This window comes from Platalea leucorodia (genome assembly GCF_965183815.1).
Source record: "Platalea leucorodia genome assembly, chromosome: 6".
NCBI classification, from domain to species: Eukaryota; Metazoa; Chordata; class Aves; order Pelecaniformes; family Threskiornithidae; genus Platalea; species Platalea leucorodia.
This window is the reverse complement of record NC_138828.1, coordinates 31569210-31592686: the sequence shown is the minus strand read 5'-3', so window position 1 is coordinate 31592686 and position 23477 is coordinate 31569210. Positions and strand designations below refer to the sequence as shown.

The 23477-nt window shown below is 40.9% G+C and overlaps 1 protein-coding gene across 1 annotated transcript in view; it reads right to left on the bottom strand.

Moving 5' to 3' along the window:
• Positions 1 to 23477, bottom strand: part of PPP3CA (protein phosphatase 3 catalytic subunit alpha) — a 204331-nt gene that overhangs the window by 39807 nt on the left and 141047 nt on the right. Inside the window, exons 4-6 of the mRNA XM_082315613.1 lie at positions 13927 to 14038; positions 12433 to 12578; positions 10035 to 10174 (exon numbers count right to left, since the gene is read on the bottom strand). Of these exons, the coding sequence (XP_082171739.1) occupies positions 10035 to 10174; positions 12433 to 12578; positions 13927 to 14038 (398 nt within the window). The remainder of the gene's footprint in view (positions 1 to 10034; positions 10175 to 12432; positions 12579 to 13926; positions 14039 to 23477) is intronic.

Sequence of the window (23477 nt, the reverse complement as noted above, 5' to 3'; positions counted from 1 at the left end):
GCTGTCACCAATCACCTCCTTATTTTCCATGTGCCTTAGCATAGTTTCCAGGAGGATCTGCTCCATGATCTTGCTGGGCACAGAGGTGAGACTGACAAGCCTGCAGTTCCCCAGGTCTTCCTTTTTCCCCTTTTTAAAAATGGGGGTTATGTTTCCCCTTTACCAGTCAGTGGGAACTTCACCGGACTGCCATGACTTCTCAAATATGATGGATAGTGGTTTAGCAACTTCATCTGCCAGTTCCCTCAGGACCCACAGATGCATCTCATCAGGTCCTATGGACTTATGTACCTTCAGGTTCCTTAGATGGTCTCAAACCTGATCTTCTCCTACAGGGGGTGGTTCTTCATTCCCCCAGTCCTTGCCTTTGCCTTCTGCTTGGGTGGTGTGGCTTGAGCACTTGCCGGTGAAGACTGAGGCAAAAAAGTCATTGAGCCCTCTCCATATCCTGTGTAACCAGGTCTCCCGTTTCCTTCCAGAGAAGGCCCACATTTTCCCTAGTCTTACTTTTATCACCGACATACCTACAGAAGCTTTTCTTGTTGCCTTTGATGTCCCTGGCCAGATTCAATTCTATCAGGGTTTTAGCTTTCCTAACCTGATCCCTGGCTGCTTGGACAATTTCTCTGTATTCCTCCCAGACTACCTGCCCTTGCTTCCACCCTCTGTAGGCTTCCTTTTTGTGTTTGAGTTTGTCCAGGAGCTCCTTGTTCATCCATGCAGGCCTCCTGGCATTTTTGCTTGACTTTATCTTTGTTGGGAGGCATCACTCCTGAGCTTGGAGGAGGTGATCCTTGAATATTAACCAGCTTTCTTGGGCCCCTCTTCCCTCTAGGGCTTTATCCCATGGTAGTCTACCAAGCAGACCCCTGAAGAGGCCAAAGTCTGCTCTCCTGAAGTCCAGGGCAGCGAGCTTGCTGTGCGCCCTTCTCAGTGCCCTAAGGATCTTGAACTCCACTATTTCATGGTCACTGCAGTCAAGGCTGCCCTTGAGCTTCACATTCCCCACCAGCCCCTCCTTGTTGGTGAGAACAAAGTCCAGCATAGCACCTCTCCTCATTGGCTCATCTATTGCTTGGAGAAGGAAGTTATCATCAACACATTCCAGGAACCTTCTGGATTGCTTATGCCCTGCTGTGTTGTCCCTCCAACAGATGTTGGGGTGGTTGAAGTCCCCCATGAGGACCAGGGCTTGTGAATGTGAGGCTGCTCCTATCTGTCTATAGAGGACCTCATCCACTTGGTCTTCCTGGCTGGGTGGCCTGTATCAGACCCCCACTATAATGTCACCTGTCCCTGCCCTCCCTTTAATCCTGACCCATAAGCTCTCAGTCGGCTCCTCATCCATCCCCAGGCAGAGCTCCATGCACTCCAGCTGGTCATCGACATAGAGGCCAACACCCCCTCGTCTCCGCTGCCTGTCCTTCCTAAAAATCTTTCCATTCCAATACTCCAGTCACAGGAGCCATCCCACCATGTCTCCATGATGGCAATAAGATCATAGCCCTGCAGGCACGCGCACATCTCTAACTCCTCTTGTTTATTCCCCATGTTATGTGCATCTGCATAGAGGCAATTAAGTTGGGCCCCAGATGAACCTGACTTACTGGCTGGAGTGGCTGGAATTAATTATTGGAATTAATAATTCCAACTTACTGGCTGGAATTCCTTTGTGCTGCTCTTCAGGTGCTCTATTGCTGACCTGTGATCTTCTGCATGCTCTGGGCATCTATTGCTGGCACTGGCATCAAACTGGTAGGAGTGGGATGGACTGAGGTTCCCCTCCTGCGGCAACTTTAGTTTAAAGCCCTCTTCACCAGCTTGGCAAGCCTATGACCGAAGATGCTCTTCCCCCTTCTCTTGACAGATGGACCCCACCAACGCCCAGCAGACCAGGTTTCTTAAAGCGAGTCCCATGGTCTAAGTAGCCAAACCCCTGGCTGTGGCACCAGTCCTATAACCATTTGTTGAATCCCCAGATTCGACTGGCCCTTTCAAACCCCTTCGCTTTGACCAGGAGGACTGATGACAAAAACTACCTGCACTCCAGAGTCCTTTACTGACACTCCCAGGGCTCTGTAATCCTTCTTGATACTCCTCAGACTGCTCCAGTCTGTATCACTGATGCCCATGTGAAACAATAGCAGCGGATAACAGTCAGTGGACTGTACGAGGCTTGGTAGTCTCTGGGTGACATCCCTGGTACAAGCCCTCAGTAAGCAGCACACCTCTCCAGAGTGTGCGACAGGTTAGCAAATGGGTGCCTCCGTTCCCCTCAGAAGAGAGTCGCCTACTACTATCACCCGTCGCCTTTTCTTAGTTGCGCTGGTTCTTACACGGGGAGCAGATCGGGCTGCCTTACTCGGCTCCAGCGTCTCTCCTGGTGTGACGGGTCTTTCCTCTTCAGCCTGCAGAGCAGTGAAGTGGTTCCGCAAGGGCACCTCAGGCTTCGGGGGAAGCCTCTTCCTCCTGCTGGTCCTTGCCCTTCCAACCATCCATTCTTCTGCATTATCGGCCCCCCTCCCTTTTGTGTGTGCCGGTGGGGGAGTTTTTGTCTGTTTGGCCGTGGGCTGTGGGTCCCCTGCAGACTGCCCTTGGAACCAGCTATCTATCTAACTCCTTCTCAGCCTTCCTGATGTTACGCAGCCTTCTCACCGCCTCTGGCGGCTCAGCCACCTGCTGCAGGACGGCCTCCGCCCGGGCACAGCTTTTGCAGGCAGGCCTGCCGCCTGCCCCTGCCCCAGGGGAAAGGCGTAGGCACCTCCTGCAGCCTGAGGTCTGCACTGCCGCCTCTCCCTTCCGCAGCTCTGTCTGGGTGGAGGCATCAGCCGCCGCTGGGGCAGATGGTGCAGACCCCTCAGCCGGAGCTGCAGCCTTTGCTCTCAGATGAGTGCCCACCATTCCACCTTGAGGGTCAGGTAGGATGAGTGCCCTTCACCTCCGCAGGTGGCCACAGAACGGTGCCTAGTTGCTGGCTTATGTGTACTGCAAGCCTCCCACTCGGTCAGTGGACTGCCCCTCCTTCGAAGAGGCACCCTCCCTGTGCACCCACCCACACCGTGCCCTGTTTACCCGCCCTGTTGGCAGCGTTCATGGTCATGGTGGCAGCGCTGCCTGGGGCTGCCTCTGTGCTCCCCTGGGGTTTCCCCAGCTCAGGAACCCTCCCGCCGTGCACCACAACCCCCAGCTCCACTGCGGAACGCGCCTGCACCGGAGCCGATTGCCTCTGCGAGTGACTAATTTGCATACATTTCTTTTCACAATTAATTGTGACTAAATGTAGACTTATGGTACATTTTGTTTAGAAATTTTTACATTAACTTCTGAAAACTGGGGTCTATAATGAAAAATCTGATAGACAGTTGATTATATTCATTATCAGTGCAGCTGCTCAAAATGTCTAGCCTATTACTTTTTTTCTCCATAGTATTCTTTTCATCCAGTGTTAAGTACTGCTTTTAAAGAAGATATAATGAAGTGGTAAAAAATGCTCCTAAATAGACATGATAGGTTCTTCTTTCCATTTCAAAGTACAAAAGTTTTTTTTTTGTTATTCCTTAATTATCTTAATCTTCATAAATCCATAGAAAATAGACTTCTACTAGCAGAATTTGGCTGATTCTACAGGGCCCACACCTAGAAAGGCAGAGATGCCACATAGTGCTCCATGCAAATACACACACAAAAAAAGAAAATCTGCCTGCCATCTTTTCTTCTAAGTGAATAGCATGGTATCTGTAATGAGCAAGCACTCATATTACCCAGATCACTACGACCCCCTATCTGGATATTTTATTTTGACAAAGGCAAAGCAACTCTCAGACATTTTTCTTCAGCTACTTATTGAAGCGAGGGCTGGGGAGAAGCAAAGTTTTCACTGTATGCAGCTATTACATATGCTATACCAGCTGTGACAATAAATACAGGGCTTTAACATCCAGCACCTTCTTAACATCACTTTGTTCCTGCCCAAATGCAATTTCATATTAAACAATATTCCCCGACACAAAACCACATGCCTTCTAGGTAAACAGCAGGAAGTCCTACAAAATGCCAACAAAACAGAGATTATGGCAAAAGTTATCAGAAACAAGCTTTTACAGAAAAGGCTTCTGCTTGGAAATTTTTCTTCGAATCTTTCTAGTGAAAATTAGCATCTCGTAATCAAATTCCCTACTAGTTTTTCTGATCGCTACCCTTCCAGAAACACTCTCCTCCTTGCCTTGCTTTGCAGAGCCCAGACTGTAATTCAGATGAGCCAGAGAGAAAGCAGTTGGCCAAGAGGGAAAACAAACAAACAGCACCCCCCCACGCAACAGGCTTTTCCAGAACGACCCAGCCTTCTGCCTGCGCTTCATGTGTCATGCTGAATCACGGAAGAGCGGTGACTCACGGAGAAAACAAAATACCTCACCACTAAGCTAGAGAGATGTTATTCCCCAAGGAGTATGTGACTGTGATATTCCCTACTTTGTCATCCTTTTTTCATTAAAATGCCTCGTGCATAGTTTACTAGTTCTGAAGTCTCTTTCACATGATCACTGATTACTTCTACGCAGTTTTGAAAGAGAAGCAATATTTTGCTAACATGAACCAAAACGGCAGACGTTTTCAGATTGCTCTTCCACCAATAACTGGAAAAACTGGATGGAATTTATCTTTTTTTTTTTTTTTTTCTCTCATATCCTTCATCATACCATTACAGCAGAGGCGTAAACATTTGTTTAAAAAGAGGACATTCAAATTTAGCCCAACAGCTTCTCTAAGATTGCACGCACGTATAAAAACAGGTTTTCAGCAAAACCCATTGACCTCACACTTCAACACTTCAGTCTCCAAAGGCCAAAGGCAAATGCCTTTGCTGCTCTGCTGTCCTAGGCAGCTCCCAGCACATCTCTTTCCACCTGCTTTTCTTGCCCTTAGCTATGCTGTCTGCAGAGCTGCACTGAGAAGTGGAGCAGGGAACTGCATGGGATTAGAACAAATAAACACATCTCTTTCTTGCAGAGTCATTCCTTATAAAATTGGATATGTTCCCAGGTCTGATGGAGCACATGAGCAATTCTACCAACACAGCTGGGCAGATAATGGGAGGGCAGCGAAAAGCTTCTGGCCTGGGAGAAGGAAAAATGGAAAAGCGGGCAAAAGAATCTGTTTAAAATGCTGCTACTGCAAGAAAACATTCATACAACTGTGCCTCACACCCTGAGGTGAAACACGCTACAGTCTTCAAAAGCTTTTAGCACTCAGTTCTCTAGTCTTTGCATACTCACAAACTTAACATGCATGTAAAGTAAACCACTTAAGTGATGTGCAGGCAGGGCCAAAGTTATTATTCTACCCTAGAGCAGCTGTAATGCCGAACCATTTCACTGCTGTCCAAGACTGGCTAACAAGTTCTTGGAGGAGTCTGAAGTGCTGGTCACTCTTGCCACTGCTAACCATTTCTGCCTTTGGTTTTTTGTTGTTTTTGAAAAATATAACAATGCAGTCAACAGCTAAACAGCTTTATAAAGCTCAGTATTCCTTAAGAACTCATATGAAACTCACTAAGAAAACCCAAGAGGCTGGAGCGCCATGCCTGCAGAAAACTTCTGAGTATCTGCTCTACTTCTGAGACCGTCCATTGACTTTGGCCAGGCTCACGCCACTCTCATGCTCTCGTTAACAGTCAGCAATTAACCAAGTCTTACACACATAAATGATCCCAGAAAGTGAGTGTTAAGCTTGCACATGTGCTTACTCGTGATAGGAAGCCCTTGATATACTTTACATATAATAAGACACTGCTAATTAACTGAGTGGTGCAACCAATCTCCTGACGCTCTTTACCAGAGCTTGACACAAAGGAAATGAAACAAGCTGGGCGTGGATCCAACCACAATTTTTCACGGTTAGGACCATGCATGCTCATAGTAACTTTGTCCGAATGTGATGAAAGAACATTTTAATTCTTCATCCATCCACTAAATCTTATGGGAATGATGACATTCCCCATCCTAGTGTGGCTTAGAAAGGAGAGAGTTTTCCCCACATCTCAACAATTGCCTAAACCCACTTAGTGGCTGTCTCTCCATAAGTTAATATTATTTTCAGAGAGAAAAAAAGTCCAGCTGACTTCTTAAAGCTTTCTGATCACTGAAAGAAGCCATTCTCAAGACGCTACGTAGCAGTATATCTTGCTTTTCTTATAGAAATGCCTCAGAGTTACTGTACCACTAGTCCATGAAATAAGTGCAATGGATCATTGGCAAGATCAGTACCACCAGCTAAGTGCAAATAAACATTTAATAAATAAATTCAAGGCAAAACCAGATAATCTGATAAACAAAGAGGAAAACTTCTTTACCAGCTGGATCAGCTGAAAAATTGAGGGGGGGGAGGGTACGAAGGGAGGGGGGAATATCACTCAGGGACAAACTAATTACCTCTTGTTCATAACATTCCCTGAATACGACATTATTATTTTGGGTAAGGATGAAAGAAAAGCTTCACTTAACTCATAATTAACAAACAATTTACACAACTAGCGCTCCATTAATTATTTGTACTGTTTCATGAAATCGCATCAAACATGACCACGACTGCAAAGGACATACAACCTTAAATTTCAGAAAGGGGAAATGACATCTCATCACTATTGCTCTTTATTCACTTTAAGGTACAGAGAACTTTAATAAATTTCCAAGAATTACTTATATTTCACAGTTACTTTCACCGTGGCATTGTGCTATTGCTATTTCCAAGGATCCATAATTTTTGACAATCCACACTGCAAAATGGTGCTGGATGCAAAAGGCGTGCATTAAGTGTTGACTCTTAGTACCCTTGAAAATTAAGCTGACTACTCTTTACATCTCTAAATGACAGGTTAGGCCTGTGGTTTCAACATCTGACATTCTACAGCACTAGCCATAACAGTTTCAAGAACTCTTACACAAAAGGGAATTTCTTGAAGAAAAACTTAATCAGTTTGAAATTCAATAGTCTGTACGTGAGCGGTCACATAAGAAATGCAGTGAGAAGCTTGTCAGACTACTGTAAGCTACAGTCTTTACACTTTCTCATGTGCATTTACCTCATACAAATGGTTCAACATTTCACAAATGAGTTTTGGCTTAATGGAGAAGGTTTCATGTACTACTGAGCTGGAAAGTCCTGTTAACATGTTGCATGTACACAGTTGGAAAGCCACATTACTGTTATTTTCCTCATAGCATTTTGTTATAGGAAATAACTTTAAATCAGCAAAAAGTCACTTGAAACTTGCCACTATAATGAACATGTCTGATAAAATGAAAGTTATTTATTACAGTTATTTCCTGCAATTGATTAAGAGACCTTAATAATCTAGAAATCATTCCCCTGGCTCACGTGTGTGCCTGAAATCTTCCTGACCTTCCTTCAAAATGCTCACTGCTATCTTTTAACTTTCCTTTCTGGAAATGACTGAAGAAACTAGGAAGTTTTATTCACTGAAGAATAGACAAAGTCCATCCTATCAAGAGATGTGCTTGAAGGAGGACTGCATAATTCAGTCCTTCCTTTACAAGCTGAGCTGGCTGTTTAGGGAAATTCCCTCCTTTTCTCAGCAAGTAACTAGTAAAGGCAAGCAAAATTAGATGTTGCACACTGATGGATACTTTTTTTGCCAAGAATTATTGTTAGGTAAGCAATTAGTGACCTTCCAGAGCAACTAGGCACTTCTTTTAAGAGTAACACTTGCCTTCATATAATCTCAGATAACGTGACTCCAAGCTAGACATCTGCTCGTGTCATTAAACAGTTACATGTCCCTCACACATGACCTGACAATTAGGTATCTTCCAAATACTTCCTCTTTTCCCGAAATATGCACTTTTCTGAATATGAGTCAGGACACAGACTAGATCCTATATATTTTCAGGAGAAAACTGATATATATTTTATGGAAATTTTATGGTAATTATAAGAAACAGAGCTCTGGAAAAAAACCCTAAAATCTAAAAGTTGTTCTGGTATATAATAAGCCTTGTATCTAAGCACAAGGCATGTTTGCAAGTGTTTTCACTTTTGTAAGAGAGGTTCATGAGGGGAAACTGCTATTACTCACTGTTTGCAGCGAGCAGTGCCTGGGAGTCCCAGGCACGCGCCAGCGCTTGGTGCTGCTGAGAGGAAGAGGAATGATTTTAGCCCTCAGAGTCATAAGCCCATTTCTGCACAGATCAATTGTTTGCAACAGTTTGACACATTCTTTCATAATGAGACCGAACACATTTATTGAACACCTTCTAGACGTTATCGATCCGAAGGCGGCGGTATGTCTTGCCCACAAAAGGTGCGTGCCAACAGCCCAGGTTGCAGTGCAGACCGCTTTGTTCTCAGCCCATCCCCATGCTGCAGCAATTACGGCTTGAAGAAAGGACTAGGAAAACTAATTTCTAAAAGTCAAACCATCTGTTACCTTCCTGCTAACGTTACCAACAAGGAGGTTGATGCTAGTGGCTCTGTCTCCTGGTTACTTGTGGAAGTCATCGATTTACTTTCAAATGTTACTAAATAGCTGTGGGTCAGCTACATTCAAGGTAAGATTTTCTAAGATAACTAAAAGAGCTGGATTCTTCAGTTCTGCTGAGCTCGTTGGAAAAACTTAGACTTGCGTTTCGCTAGCACAGGATGAAGCAGAAACGCTCCCTTCAAAAGGTTCAACAACCTCTTAACATTCAATAGCATCTTCACATTTCTCCTGAACAAAACCTAATTTTTTAATTAAGATTTCACAGGATACATTGCTCATTTTGCCATTTAACCTCATTCCCTGCCAGTTTTGTTACTCTGGTGTCCTTGTAAGTTGTTCTTAACTACTGTAACAACAAAAAAAAAAGCCCAAAGTCCCTCAAAATCCCCACACTGTCAGAGGAGGGTACAATATAATCACCACTGCTGTTCATGAGATAACACAGACCCGTCCTGTGATGGAGAGAGAATGGAAGTAGTGCTTGAGAGATTCTTCATCACCAGCTCAAGCCCCCTGACAGGGTGTGTTCTGCCTGGTGTCCACAGGACTTGGTCTATAAACCAAGCCGCCTACCACTGGAAATGGAAAAAGGCAGCAGCCAGCGCCCAGGCAGAACTGGGAAAAGGGAACCAGTTGGTTGCTTGCTTTGGTCTCCCTGTGCATTGCCAAAGAAAGGACAGTGGGACATCCCCTGGCACCCAAGGAAACCCACTCCTTCAGTGTACAGGAGAGTCTTTTGACTCTTTACACAGAGAGAGACACCACCTGCCCCCCCTGCTTAAAGGACAATTACCACTAAGCAGAAAAGAAACAGATAAGAAAGCTTCCTTTAAATAGTCACAAACTGACAGATTTGCTTTAGATGTCCTTCTATCCCCGTTACTATTATTTTTTTCAGGAATATTCTCACAGTTATATTTTACTACAAACATCAATAGAAAGAAATAATTTCAAAGATTAATTACAACTCGATGTCTTTGCATTTAAGTCCATATATGTTTCTGCAAGAATGTTACTTGCCTGCATTTCAGCAAGTCCCATTTAACCAATGCTGTTCAAATCCTGAATTGCTTAGGAAGAACTATTCCCAAACATAAACAAAAGTCTGATAAAACAGAGAGAAAAAAAAAAAGTATCTCTGTGGGAAAACACGATTTTTACTTACCCTGCAGAGCAATAGATAGTGAGTTTTCCAATGCTGGCGTCTTTCATTCAAAATTAAGTTATAATTTTCAAACTAGAAATGTAGTTACCTACCCCTTTTAAAAAGTGACACATTCATCCCCTAACATACAAGAACAGGAATAAGCAAAATATACATGCTTTGGTGAATAAAATTCAGTCATTTAGGGTTTCCCAGTTGTGGGTGAAAGCAAGATACAAATAAACCAAACATGAATTTACCTGAAAACAAGGCAAGCCTGCAGAAAAAAAGACCCAGTTATCTAAGTACTGCCACAAACTTCAAGCAAACATTTATACTGCAAAACCCGAACAAGTTCATGTACAGAAACCCATTCAAAGCAGTAATATTCACCTGTAGAAGTACGAGCACCCCCTGACTGTGTTGTGAGTAAAGTGTTCCTGAGTCTTCTCATTTCCAAAGTCCTCCAACGGGTCTGACCACAGGATGTCACACATAGGTCCGTATGCAGGTGGTTCCTTGAATCGATCTAACTAAGAAAAATAGGAGACAAAGAAATACTAACTTCTTTCAACTATGTCTCACAGAAACACTGAAGCAAAGTTACTATTTCTCATTCCACGGATTGGCAAATAAACACCCAAAGCAATCTATTTTTCAGCTTTGGGTTGCTCTCAGCTTTAAAGCAATGGATTTTGAATAACACTAAAACTTTCCTTGCTAACATTGGCAAAGAGGACAAGGAACAGATATAACCGAAAATTAAGAGATACAGTGGATTCTCATTCTAAATGAATTTTTGTGTGCATTTTTTTTTGCCTTTTTCTACTGTTTTTTGCGAGCATTTCAGTGGACAAGACAGAAGATGGTATTTCTGTATTTTGTGATTTTTCAAACATCATGGCACTCAATTTATGTGAGGCACCTCAAGAAAAAAAATACAATAGTTATTTCAAAGCAAGTTCCCATTTTGATTTAAATACATTTTCACAAAAAATTGTATTTAAGCACCAAGATAACATCTCTGCATTACAGCATCTTGCCATGACATTCTTGTTGCTCCCATAACCTTAATCCTAATTAAGCAGCTACAAACTCCTCTTTCTGCCTGACTATTGGTATTAAAAAATTCAAATTACATAGAATCATACTGCAAATAAGAAGAAGTATAGCAAAATAGGGAAATACTAAAAATCAGTATTCCTCTGCAAGAACTCTTTAATATAAAAACACCCCTTCTTAAGATGGGTGTATGAATCAGGCTTGCAGTCCGAAACATTCTCTACTCTGACCAGAAAGATCAAGTAATGATTTAGTAGCATACCTAACATACCTCTCCCCCCCAAAAAAAAATTCAAAGAGAAAGGATTCGTTTTATGTTTTCAACACTCAGTTAAAAAGTTTTAATAAGAGACCTCTACAATTTTATCTTTGCGTCCTCATCATGAAATATTCATAGCATACCTACACTTCTAACTTATTTCAGCCCTCTACCAATTACTGCTTTGTAACTATAATTCATTTAAATTAAATAACAATTCATAAATATGTAAAACCAGTTCCTGCTGATTGCCAAAGATGAATAAACCTGCTAGTGGTGGGGGGGAGAAGTGAAGATGTTAATGACCCTAATCTAAAATCTGAAGGCTAAACAGCTTTACTCTGCCATTACATTGTTGCAAAGCCAGCTAATTTTTAAGCAGAGAATATTTTTGCCTAATGAGATAGTGAACCTTTACCTCAGAAACAAAACTTTACATTCAGTAATTTTTAAAAGTGCAGTTAATGTCATAATCTAATTGCTTTTAAACCAAAACATGTAATTACTGGCTCAAGTTTTTTTATTTATTTATTTTTTTTTTTTTAAAACCATATTAATTTCTTAGTAGGCTACAAATTAACTTTATCTTTTAGTAACTTTAAAGCTCATAAGTATATATCCATGTTTGCAAGTCTCAAACGGCAAGCAAGAAATAAGAAAATCTTCTCTGCTGGAAACACTAAGAATGAATGGTTTAAGTACCTCCCTTTTAGAAATATCAACTGAGATCTCTTTTACAAAACACCTGAAAAAAATTAATCCTTGATAACGTGCAACAACACTGGATTACGTGAAGAAACTGATTGACGTTGTTCTCTGAACTTTCATGAGATTTATAAGAAGCTTCTCAGAACACAAGAGTACCACACAAGCATCAACCTACTAAGCCTTGCTTAGACAATTTGCTAGGCACTCAAGTGCATTACTATTAAAAATGCGGCAGGACCTACTGAGAATTAAACTCTTGACTCTTTTTAAAATAATAATGTTATTTTGACTATATTCGTTGCAATCGTACCATACTTTTTTATTATATGTTTTAAGTATTGTGAGGTTTTTCTAGAGCTATTTTTATCTCTTCTCCAAGAAAGCACAGAAAGGCGCAAGGAATCATCAGATGGTGTCCTTACGTTGTGCTAGCAGACAATACTTAAAAGAAATTAATGCTATGTATTCTTTCGCTCCTAAATACTTATATACCTAACACATTTGGTTTTTTTAGAACACAATGATAAAACCTTTTTTTTACTGGACGATGGTGATCTCCTCACCTCAATAAAATACGACTAATTGCAGCAATTTCTTTTATGTTCTATTTAAAAAGACCTTTAAAAGGTGATAATGTCAACATGAATGTCAAAATGACATACAAGCACCTTACACAAATGAACGACAGTGAGAAAGGATTCAAGTTTTAGTTGGTGGTGATTAACTGTTCACTTATTAGAGCTGAGCACTATTCAGACTTACTTTTCTGATGTCATCTAAGGTGTTGATCTCTGGAGACAAGCCACCGTGTACACACAGGAATTGTTGGTTCATCAGAGCAGCCAAGGGAAGGCAGTCGAAGGCATCCATGCAGGCATCATATACGCGTTCTGAATATTTGATTTTACCTTTTAAAGATTAAGATGGTATCAGAAAGCGCCATCATGTTTATTTTATATCATATTTTCCTCTATTTAAAAGGAAAAAAGAAATTAGGATGCTGCTTAATCTCTCAATCTTGCTCTCACTGCTCTCTCTTGCACTGAGGACTGTACCAAAGCTTGCCTCATGCAAAAAATTCTTTAGCATTATTGTTATTCACTGCTGGAAAAATTCTTCAGATTCTGAGGTGAATCTAATAAAAGTTCTGCCAAGTTTATTATATTTTTCTGAAAAACCTTTAAATAAACGATTTAATATACCATTATAGTCTGCCATGAAATCTATACAGCAAGCCTTAAAAAGTCTGCTGAATGGTTATCATCTATTATGTTATCACTCAATATACTCTCTACGAAGCAATGAGAACTTTAGCCCCGTCCCTTATAATTAATTATCTACAGAAATGCCATTATGAAATGAACGGGGTGGTACAATGAAGCTGAAATGTTAATTTACCAATACGCATATTAAACTCAGTAAACCATGAAGCCTTTGAGCCAATTAACATTTCCTTTATCCCCGACGCTAAAAAGGGAACACAGACTTATGGCAATAGCTTCAGCTTACAGTGCAACAGAAAAAAAAAAAGCTTCATTGTACAGGTGAAGGTCTACATCTAATGAGCTTTTATATGTCACTGTATCCTTTCTTGCAACACAGAAAGGAATTCCTATAAAAACAGCATTCCAAAAAGTTTAAGCCTACTTACAGGGTAAACGTAAAAAATGCTATAATTAAAGGAAAAAAAATAAAAACAACATAAAAATTCCTTGCATTTTTCTTCTGCTGCAGATGAGACCTGGTGAGATGCCACCTCCTCCACTAGTGATCAGGGACCTGTCGCAGAGGTGCCAGAGCTGACATGCTGGCAGGCTTTGACTGCCACGCTGCTGCGTGGGGCAGCAAACCGGTAGCTGCTGCAAAAAGCAGTGGCAGCACAGGTTTACTGAGAGCATCCAGGCCCAGGTGGCCCCACGGTAGCCCTAGGCTGCTTCCCAGGCCAGGTTGGCAAGCTGAAGTGTCTGGATACCTGCAGCACCAAGTGACGACACCCCTGGGTTTGTATGGGTGGTCGGTCACTACCTGCTGCAAGGGGTCTAACCCCTTCCTTTCTCCACCACTGAGACACCCTCTCCAGCCCCTGCAAGATGACTGCCCCCTCAAGGAACAGTGATTACAATTTAAAATTAATGATAGTTAACATGAAAAGTACATTTAAAATTACTGATGGCAAATCAGTATCAAATACTCACAAAATAACAAATCAAGTTGTTGAAAAAGGAGTTAAGAGAAGAAAGGTTAAGGTAGACTTACATTCTTGCTTAAATGTGAAATACTCTGTTAAATGTCTACATTCATGATTCCCACGAAGTAAAAACAGTGTTTTGGGGTAAAGGATTTTCAAGGCCCACAAGTACAGCACACACTGCGAATCAGAAACGAGAAAGAAAAATATAATTCGTAATTAATGATGCAATTCAACCATTTATGTTCCCTTTCACCAAAAAAACTAGCAGAAGAAAAAGTATTCTGTGTGAATCATTTATTTTCCATGGGTTAACTTCACTCTTCATATATTACATGCTCTTCAACCTGGGCTGGCTGAAACTAGTACCAGTATATTCTGATAAAGTTTTACACTTTTGCTAAGTGGCATCTCCCTGTTCCGCTGTGCGTTGCCTTCAGTGGCCCCAGCTGTCAAGAAGTAATTGCTGTGCATCTCTAAAACGGAGTGCACGCTCTCCACCTGGCAGGTTAGGCAGAAACCCGGCGTGGAAAAAATTTCACCGGAAGATCCGCATTTCCTGGCTTAAGGAAAAGTTGCCCTAGAACAATTTAACCCACACTTCAGGAAATACCTCAGCTTCCAGAATTACACAGTTTTTACATGAACGCTTGTTCATTTTTCACTTAACATTGTTCTGTACAAACAACCGAGAGAAAATTCCACAAAGCTCTTGCATTAAATGAAGTTACTACAAAGCTTCTACAAAGCCTTTTATCTTTCCATAAGGTTTCTATTTGAGATTACATTTGTTCTAGACACTTTTTTAGAGATAAAAAAAGAAGACTCAGAGAGGCTAATATCTGCTGAGACCTCTCGAAGCCATCCAATTAAAATAGTTGTTTTGAAAACAAAACTGACACGGCAATGACGTCAAAGCATTAGGAGACTCTTGACAAATGAGTAAACTTGCAAACTTCATGGAAGATTTATCCTTTGTGCAGGATGACCCTGTTCAGGTACCTGGCTGACAAACTCACAACTCCAAGGAAGGTGATGGAAATAAGACCCATTCATCCCTTGAGATGAGCCCACCATCTGCAAGAACGCTGTACAGACCACAGTGACCTCTCAAAAAACAGGATCTAGAAATCTGTCTGAACTATTTCTCCTCCAACTCTTCCTTTCTTAAATATCCATGAACTGCAGTACTGTTGCATGAGAAACAAAAGCTGTCAACCCCCCCCTTCATTTGCAACTACCTCCTAACGCTCCCCTTTGTTCTGTTGACAAAAATTATTTACCTTAATAATCAATACATTGGAAATTCAGAATGTACTCCTAGCCACGGTTTCTGCTTAGAGCAAAATCAGCATTTTTGTCAATGTAATGCCTCTAAATTTATACAGTATGAATTCCTTCCTCCAATTCAGAATGTCTTGATAAACAGAATTATTACGTTAATCATGTCTCAACATTTTGATTTCCGCTCCCTCATTTGCTACACAGACCTCATCTTAAAAAAAAAAAAAAAAAGAAAAAGAAAAAAGAAAAAAGGTTGCAACATTTTTATGTTTGTGCAGAACTTCACATAATCCATAGATAATTACACAGCAGTGGGGGTTTTATACTACTAGTCTTGAACTTATTACATGTAAACATCTGGATGCTCTGCCTGCACTCCATAATTTCTGTTCTATTCAGAGGTACTAGAGACAGGTAAGAAGAGCAGAAAGTACAGGCAGCAGCCTCCAGGACTTGCAAAATCAATTCTCCCTCTTTGAAACACATGGAAGGCCTCCCAGCTCACGCCACCTCTTCCGCCTCCCAGGCGCTACTGCCACTGCAGGAAGCGAGAAGAGACGTCAGAATGCCAGGTAGATCACGCTGACGTAATCCAGCATGAAATTACGGTGTTACGTCACAGGAATTATCTGCTGTGGCCCAAAACAACCACAAAGGGTGTGCCTGGGGAAAGTTTGCTGGAGTTTGCACAGCGAGAGAAGAGTTGGGTTTGAGGATTTCACTTCCATGGGGAAGGAAGCCTGCACATCACCAGCACAATTCTCCGTCTCTTTGATGATGACTTCTTAAATCCTCCAAGAATTCCTGGAACCTTCCACTTCTTTACACTTACTGGCTAATACAAAAAATTGATGTAAATGTTGTGAGACAAGAAATTTAAAGTGACACCTCCATCCATGCAAGAAAAGTTCTAGCTTTTAAAGTTGTATCTAAGTTACTGTAGAGCTTCTAATCATGCCAAAGCACCTTATAATTTAGAAAAGCACAATGATTAGTGCTTAGATGAAGTGCTTTATTAAAAAAAAAAAAAAAAAAAAAAAAAAGGAGTGGTTTACATTTCCCTTATAAAGAAGTTTTCCATTTTCATAAAGCCTTGGCAAGATTGAAATGAGCACTAGGTACTTAAAATATAATCCAGATTTGGGAAGCAGGGAAATAAGGAAAGCTGGAAATTTTATCTTTTTGGCATTTGGTACTTGCTTACGGGTAGATCTCTTTATATTTGCTTATCATAGATTTATTTTTTCTTTTTTCTATGCCTCCTTTGAAGCACTCATGAGAACCAGACTGAGAAGATAACAGAGAATCAATGCAGTCCAGAAAGTTCTGTGTTTCCCTGCCACTACTGAAGTAAAGTAAGCCCACCATTCACATTTTGTGTTGTTTTCAGTGGCACCATATCGAAGGCTTATTTTGTTTAGACAATTCCTTTAATTTTCTCTCTTTTCTGTTCAGTAGTCTAGTGATATAATATGGTAATAGTAAACAAGAACTAATTAGCAGATTTTTTTTTCCCCCATGCAAACTAAACAGCAAATATGAGGGTGACAATTTTTCATAGTTTTTCAACTTACACAGCCATTTACATACAAAAAACTTATGTCCAAACAACATATCATGAGCAAACATTCTGGTTTTATTTTTAACTCTGTTTTGCACATCATAATTCTTACTGAAGTAAAAAAAAATATGATAATTTGCCCTTGTTGAAAATCTGAGCTTACAGTCTTCAATTATTTGCTAATACTGCTTCCTAATAGCAAAATTTTAAAGTCTCTTTTTTAAACTTCAACTTTTTCATCAAGAACATACTACACATCAGCTCTGCTGTAACTCTATGTAAAATGTACAGCAGTGACCTTGCAATCTGGACATCTCTAAGGTATTTTTGGCCTGTCTCATTTCATACTATCAAAAAAAAAAAAAGGTTACATCTCTTAAATGCCAGCCCTCAAACTGCAGCCCTGCTTATTTGCTTAGTGTCTTTCAGCTCTTGAAATTGCAGATATGTTAAGTTTATAACAAAGAGGTAACCGGCCCACCTCCCAGCTCCAGTCAAGCTGTTTTCCTGCTGAGGCTCTGGCAGCCTCAGCATCAGGAAAGAAAAGGTCTGTGCAGTTAAGCACTGTGTACGCCAATGGCACATATTTTCAAAACAGACTTGGGATTTAACTCCACTGTTGCATGCTGAATTTGAGCCTTTGCACAATTTGACATCTCAGCACCTCGTGAAAAGAAAAACCAAAAGCCTCAGACCTCTTGCACGCATCTCAAGTTATGCGCTCGAAACAAGGAACCTTGAAAAATCGTATAGCATTGCCACTAGATTGCAACCACAGCAACACCTGCAAATCAGCGCACTCACTTCTGGGTGCTCTTGCACTGATCATGCCAGGAAGAAAGAGATGCAGCTCACTCTGTTAGCTGTGTGGCTTTGTATGGGTAACAGAAGATGAACTCTCCCTCCAAATGACTAATGGCATTGGGCACTCCCCCAGCAGATGAAATTAAATGTGAATAAACGCAAGGTAATTTATACTTGAAAGGATAATTTGAGCCACACGTTGCTAAGGTCTCCACTGATGCCCCATGAACTGTGGAACAGTATATTGGCATAGCTCCTTCACTCTGTAACTAACACACACCTCACCTAAATACAAAAACTGCATTACTTTAACTGCATTGAAATAATTATACCACCATAATACCTAGTACAGGTACAGCTTTCTAAAATGGAATAACTATCCCAATGGAAACCATGTACGTTTTTACACATATAACTGCATTCACACTACTAGTATGACTATTCATTAGGGCTCCGTTTCGGAGACAAAGATGCATTGCATCTGTAACCAAAATACTCACAAGAGATGCAAGTTATTGCCATTTCTGAACTACCATCCCTTAAGCACAGGGAAAGAAAACTCTGGACACTACTGAAAACAAAGAAAATTTTGTATTGTCTTCACTACAATCAGGATTTCATTCTTTTTTCCCCAACTTTTAGGCGATAAAATATAATCTCTTCTCTTAAGGCTCTGCTGCAGAACAGGGACAACAATGTAGCGCTACTTGCATCAACCAGATCTTCAGTTACAACTCAGAGTCTTTGGCACAACTTTTTTGTGAACGTGCTCTAATTTTACCTGGTTTTTGTGTTTCTAAAACCAGTGCTTTTCTACGCACAGGTTGTGTATTTAAAAATTAAAAAGGCTACTGCTGTGGAAATAGACTTCTGGAGGAGTAACAGTGAATCCATTCCTTGTGGTGAGGGTCTCAGCTGTTTCTAAAATGCTGTTCAAGAATCCCATTCTGATCATTCAACTTCTGGTTTTTGGTTGGGTTTGTTTGTTTGTTTGTTTGTAAATGTCTGTTGAATATTCCTAAGCTGCTTTGGGATCTTGTTTTGACACCTGCATGGTACTTTAGCACCTCTAGACTTCAATTATTGCAAGACTCTCTTCTAGCTAGTCTCCCAGATGATTTTATTAAAAGTGATCACCTGCAAAATGTTGCTTCTTGCCTTACACTCTTTTCTAGTGTTTAGACCACATTGCTCCCATTTCAGCCCTTGGAAGGACTTCAAAATGTCCAAAAAGGAAGGACCACTTTTTCAACTGAAAAGTGACTAGAAAATGCTTTTTCTTAAATGTCGCTCTAATTCTTATAGCTAGTATTTTCTAAACAGGTATCCAAGTGCTGGCTTCCAGCTCTCCTCGTTGGACCTCGTGTCTTGGCCCCAGCTGTTTTCTGTGGAGATGGGTCCCACAGAGAGATGGAAGCAGTGCGGGGGAAGTGGCGCGAGCGACCTCCAGCGCACCCTCCCGTGTTCTCGCCCGGCAGCCAAAAGGGGTTCTCGGCATGTTGGGGACTCGCTCTGGGAAGAGCTGGCACAGGACCAGGCAAGCTGTGAGGACGGCCCTGACACAAACAGATGTTCCAGTCTGGGAATCTAATATATACACAAATAATTTCAATTTGCTGAATTACTGAATATTCACAGCTCTGAGAAGCACTGCCCAGCAAAAATGAGATCTTACAAGATGTAAATTCTTGCTACAGAGAAACATAGTTGCTACTGTTACAAAGAAGAAAAGGGCAAGGAAATTTAGGATAATTAATGTTTATGATTTCCTTTGCTCTGAGGGAAGTGGAAAAAAAAAAAACAAAAACAATTTACTTCACCGGTAAACTATTCCTGATCAGCCAAAACTATTTTAAATCAAGCTGTTTATTGGGAAACATTAACACTAAAGCAACGGAGGAAACTGAAAGGTGTTTATTCTTCCAATAAAGTCCTAGAAAGGGCACGGAGACTTGAGAGATGACAAACACACGGCTTCACCAGCATTCACTTCACCCACAGTTTACTAACACAAATTTATTTATATGTAATCTTTTCTTGGGAGAGACTAGTTAATAATTTTGAACAGTTCACTGAGTTTGGAAGCAACTCAAGTGCCAGATGCTTTTTTAATTGATGCAAGGCCTGATGGTCAAATTCCAGACTCACTCCACACACCTCACTTTGTTCTTGCTAGAAATACCACAAAAACAGTTTCTCCTTCTGGAATTTTGGTCTTTGCGTTCGGGAAATGAAGAGGTATGAAAGTTTTGAATCTTAAAACACAACTTCGGTTTTGTTCACTTTGAACATTGGTTTAATTCTCCATATCTTAATTATCTGCTCTGTCAAAAATGATCAGTATGTACCTTATGATATTCAATTGACATTTAAGTCTGTATGTTCTTATGTGGGATTGAGCAGGAAAATAATTCCAACAGTTCATTTACATAATATTATTAATGTATTATAGTCGGTATTTACTCTGATTGTAATTTTTCCAAGACTGTGATGAAAAGCAGTCTATATGTATACTCCCCCCCTACACCGCATGGCATTTATGTCTGCCTTTCAAAAGAAAGCTTTCAGACTCAGGTAGAGATTAGTCATTCTTCCTTACAGCCCATTCCTGCAGAACCACTTATGCTCTAACTATTCTTTGGATTTAAAAATAGCCCTCTGTTTTGATCATTTGATTTTCTTTTCTCCACGACCATAAAACCTGTTTGAAAGTGAGAACTAAGGGGTTTCTACTCTGGAGTCAAAACCCTGGAACAGTGCACAAGCACAACAGGGAAATGTTATCAGTTACAGAACCGAGGAAACAAGCGCACCATATCAGATATTGCAACTTGCAGAAATTTGTTATTCTAAGTGAAGAAATGCTCAGGCTCTGCCAAAAGATCAAATGGAAAAGAGAGTGCAGCTACGGGATAAAGATTTGGTCTGTGCCGAGAAACCTCATCTCATCCTATCTATAATTTTGACTTTTTTTGTTTTACCCGTTGTAATTCCTTTATTAGACTCTCATCCTGTGACACCTTGCTTAGTACTAATTCTAAAGACACAAAACACCCCCCTCTCAAACAGTGGAGCTAACTCTGGTAAAAATGGAGCACACATGCGAAGGATTGAGCCCCTAGATCAAAAGCTCCATGGGGCAAGGACTGTCATTTCTGCCGAGTGCCTTATACAAATACTTTTCTCTTTCCCTCTGCATTATCAAATGCCTTCCACCTACCTTATGCAATTTCTTCCTCTGTTCTTAATGATAATAGCTTACATTATATAGTGCCTTTCATCCAGAAGAATCCCAAATGCTTTGCAGCCCACAGACAAGGATTATCTCGCCCACTACCAGAACTCAGCTAGGTCTAGGCTCAATGGTGTCACTTTTACGGTAGGTATCACACAGCAATTGAAGGGATTTTTTTTAAAAGCTTATATTACTTGTGATTAGTACCTTGGACCGGCTACTTAATTTTTTTGGAAAGACCCTAAAACTGCAATAGTCTCATGTCTACACAGCAGAAAGGGGAGCCGACAGATCGATGAAATAAAGATCATGGTGTGACTGACACGGTAGAAATATGCATTGAGATCAGGCTAGGACTGTTTACCACCACGACTTCTCCAGCACAAAGTACTGGCAAGAGCTGGTGCCTGCTAGACATGCTCAGGGTCCCTTCTCCACCAAAAGCATCCCCCCAACATGCCAAGTTGCATTCTTCACCATTTTCCTTTCTTTGTCACTACTTATTGTGCTGAGTTCACGCCTGAACGCATAGCTCTACATGCAAACACACTTATGAAACAGAAACCTGCCTTTCCTTTCAAAGGCATTCTTTAATCAAGGTGACAGGTGGGGAGAATCAGTTATGTGACCAAAAAAGTAGTAATTTGAGAACCTTACATAAAAAAAGGAATAATATAAGTGACAGCTCAGATATTTCCTTGGCGCTGGCGGAAGCCAGTACTGCTTCCAGTAAAAAAGTAGTGTTCCAGAATGGAAAAACTAAATTGAGAATATAATTTGCTAAACATGTATGTGGAGGTTGCTGAATGAGTAATTTTAAGGGGCTTATTCCCCACCCATAAGCTATTTTGCTTTGTGTTATATGGCTTGCTATTGTCTTTAATTGGTAATAGCCCTGGAGTAGATTTTGGCAAACCGTCAGACGAGCACTTGAAAAGTCCTAGTTTCGGCTGGGGTAGAGTTAATTTTCTTCCTAGTAGCTGGTATAGTGCTGTGTTTTGTTCTTGTTCTATTTCTTATATTAAAAACATCTATAGAAATGAAGACAAAACTCTCCTCTTCCAGATACAACTTGGTTCGGTCAAAGTCTACAGTAGATACGAACTAGGTTACCGCAACTGAAAAATGGTAGTACAAGATTAAGCTGCACAACAGTTTAAGCCTGTGAAGCCACCCCCTACGCTCCCAACCTTCCCCAGTGATCCGGTATGGTAATCCACGCAGTGATGATTTAGCTCACAGCTCACCATGGATCAGAGAAGGGAGGAAACAGGCACACGCGGCTCAAAAAAATCATGATCAAAGTGCTGACTTCAGCATGGGACTAAATCCTGACTATGTTGGGCTTTGGCAGGTGGGTGAAAGAACCTTGCAATTCTTAAGTTTTTAGAGTGTTTGCACTTGGAACAGTATATTTCTCTTTGTAAAATGTGCCACCTCCCAAAGATTCTGTTAACATTTTACATTAAGTTTTAAAGTGAACTAATAAAGCAAAAGTAGTTCTACAGAATTTTATTTTAAAGAAACTTCTCTTCATACTATAAATATAGAACTGGCAAGATGATCCATTTTACAAACACATTATAAATAACTGGGCTGTTTGGGATTACATATTTTTATATCAATATGGCAACAGTGTACTAAGATGTGGTATGCAGAATGAAACAGCACTATATGTGTTCTCCCATGCTGCCATCTTATCTAGCCACCGACACACAGCCATGTATCATAGGACCTATATTGCTTCTAACAGATAATGGGTATTATCCTTGACTCAGAGGGAGTTAAAGTCTGAACTTTTCAGAGAAAGGAGTCAAGCTGCAGCTCAAAGGCTGCTGCAAGGGTTTCTGACTGATCGTTCAGTGACTAGATCCACTATGACCTGGATGAACAAATCCAGATTAGGTTTTATGTGATAATTGTGCACCTCATCTGTCAGTTTGCATAACCAAGCAGCAACACAGAACAGAAGAAAAAATCCAGTTTGTTTTATGAGCACTGGAACAAAGGATTTGTTCTTGGTATTTGACTCACTTCTAGTCAAAGGTGGGCAGGTTGAACAGGACACTGTTTTCCTTCACAAGCCAGCTAAAGGTGCTGTCATTTGACCTCCCCATTTTACAACCTGATACTGGAGCCTGCACCAGGTCTCAGCACCTTCAACAGGGCACATCTGCATCACTTCTTCTCTGTGGATTCAAGAGCTGCATCAAAAGCCAGAGATCACGCACTCCTTCATGCTATATCTAATCAGAACACATTCATTCTCTCCAGCACAGCATGTTATCTGCTGGCTTTTTGTCCCATTTACCCCTTATTTAGTCCTTCAATTTTCATAAAATTTCACATCCAGAAGACTCAGATCAAATAAACCTAAAAGTCAAACTAAACTATGAGTTGTTAATTTAGTTTTTGTTATGTCTCTTTTCTAATAACTCATGTCTATTCATCCTATTTAGCTTGTGCAAGCTGCAGAGCAGACTGCCTTCTGTGCTATGTTTGGATGGCCACTAGTTAGCACCAAGGTTCGTTCTCTGTCAGCTTTCCAGCACAGATATAGTGGGATTTGGCTGGATACCAGCAATCTTTAGGAAAACACCAACAGCGACATTAACATGGATTCTTTTGCTCACAAGTGGTATCTCCAAAGAACTTCAGTATTCCTGAACTGGTTAAATTACGATGCTAAATATGGACAATAGGCTGCAAGCAGTTTCACAGCCAAAACCAGAAAT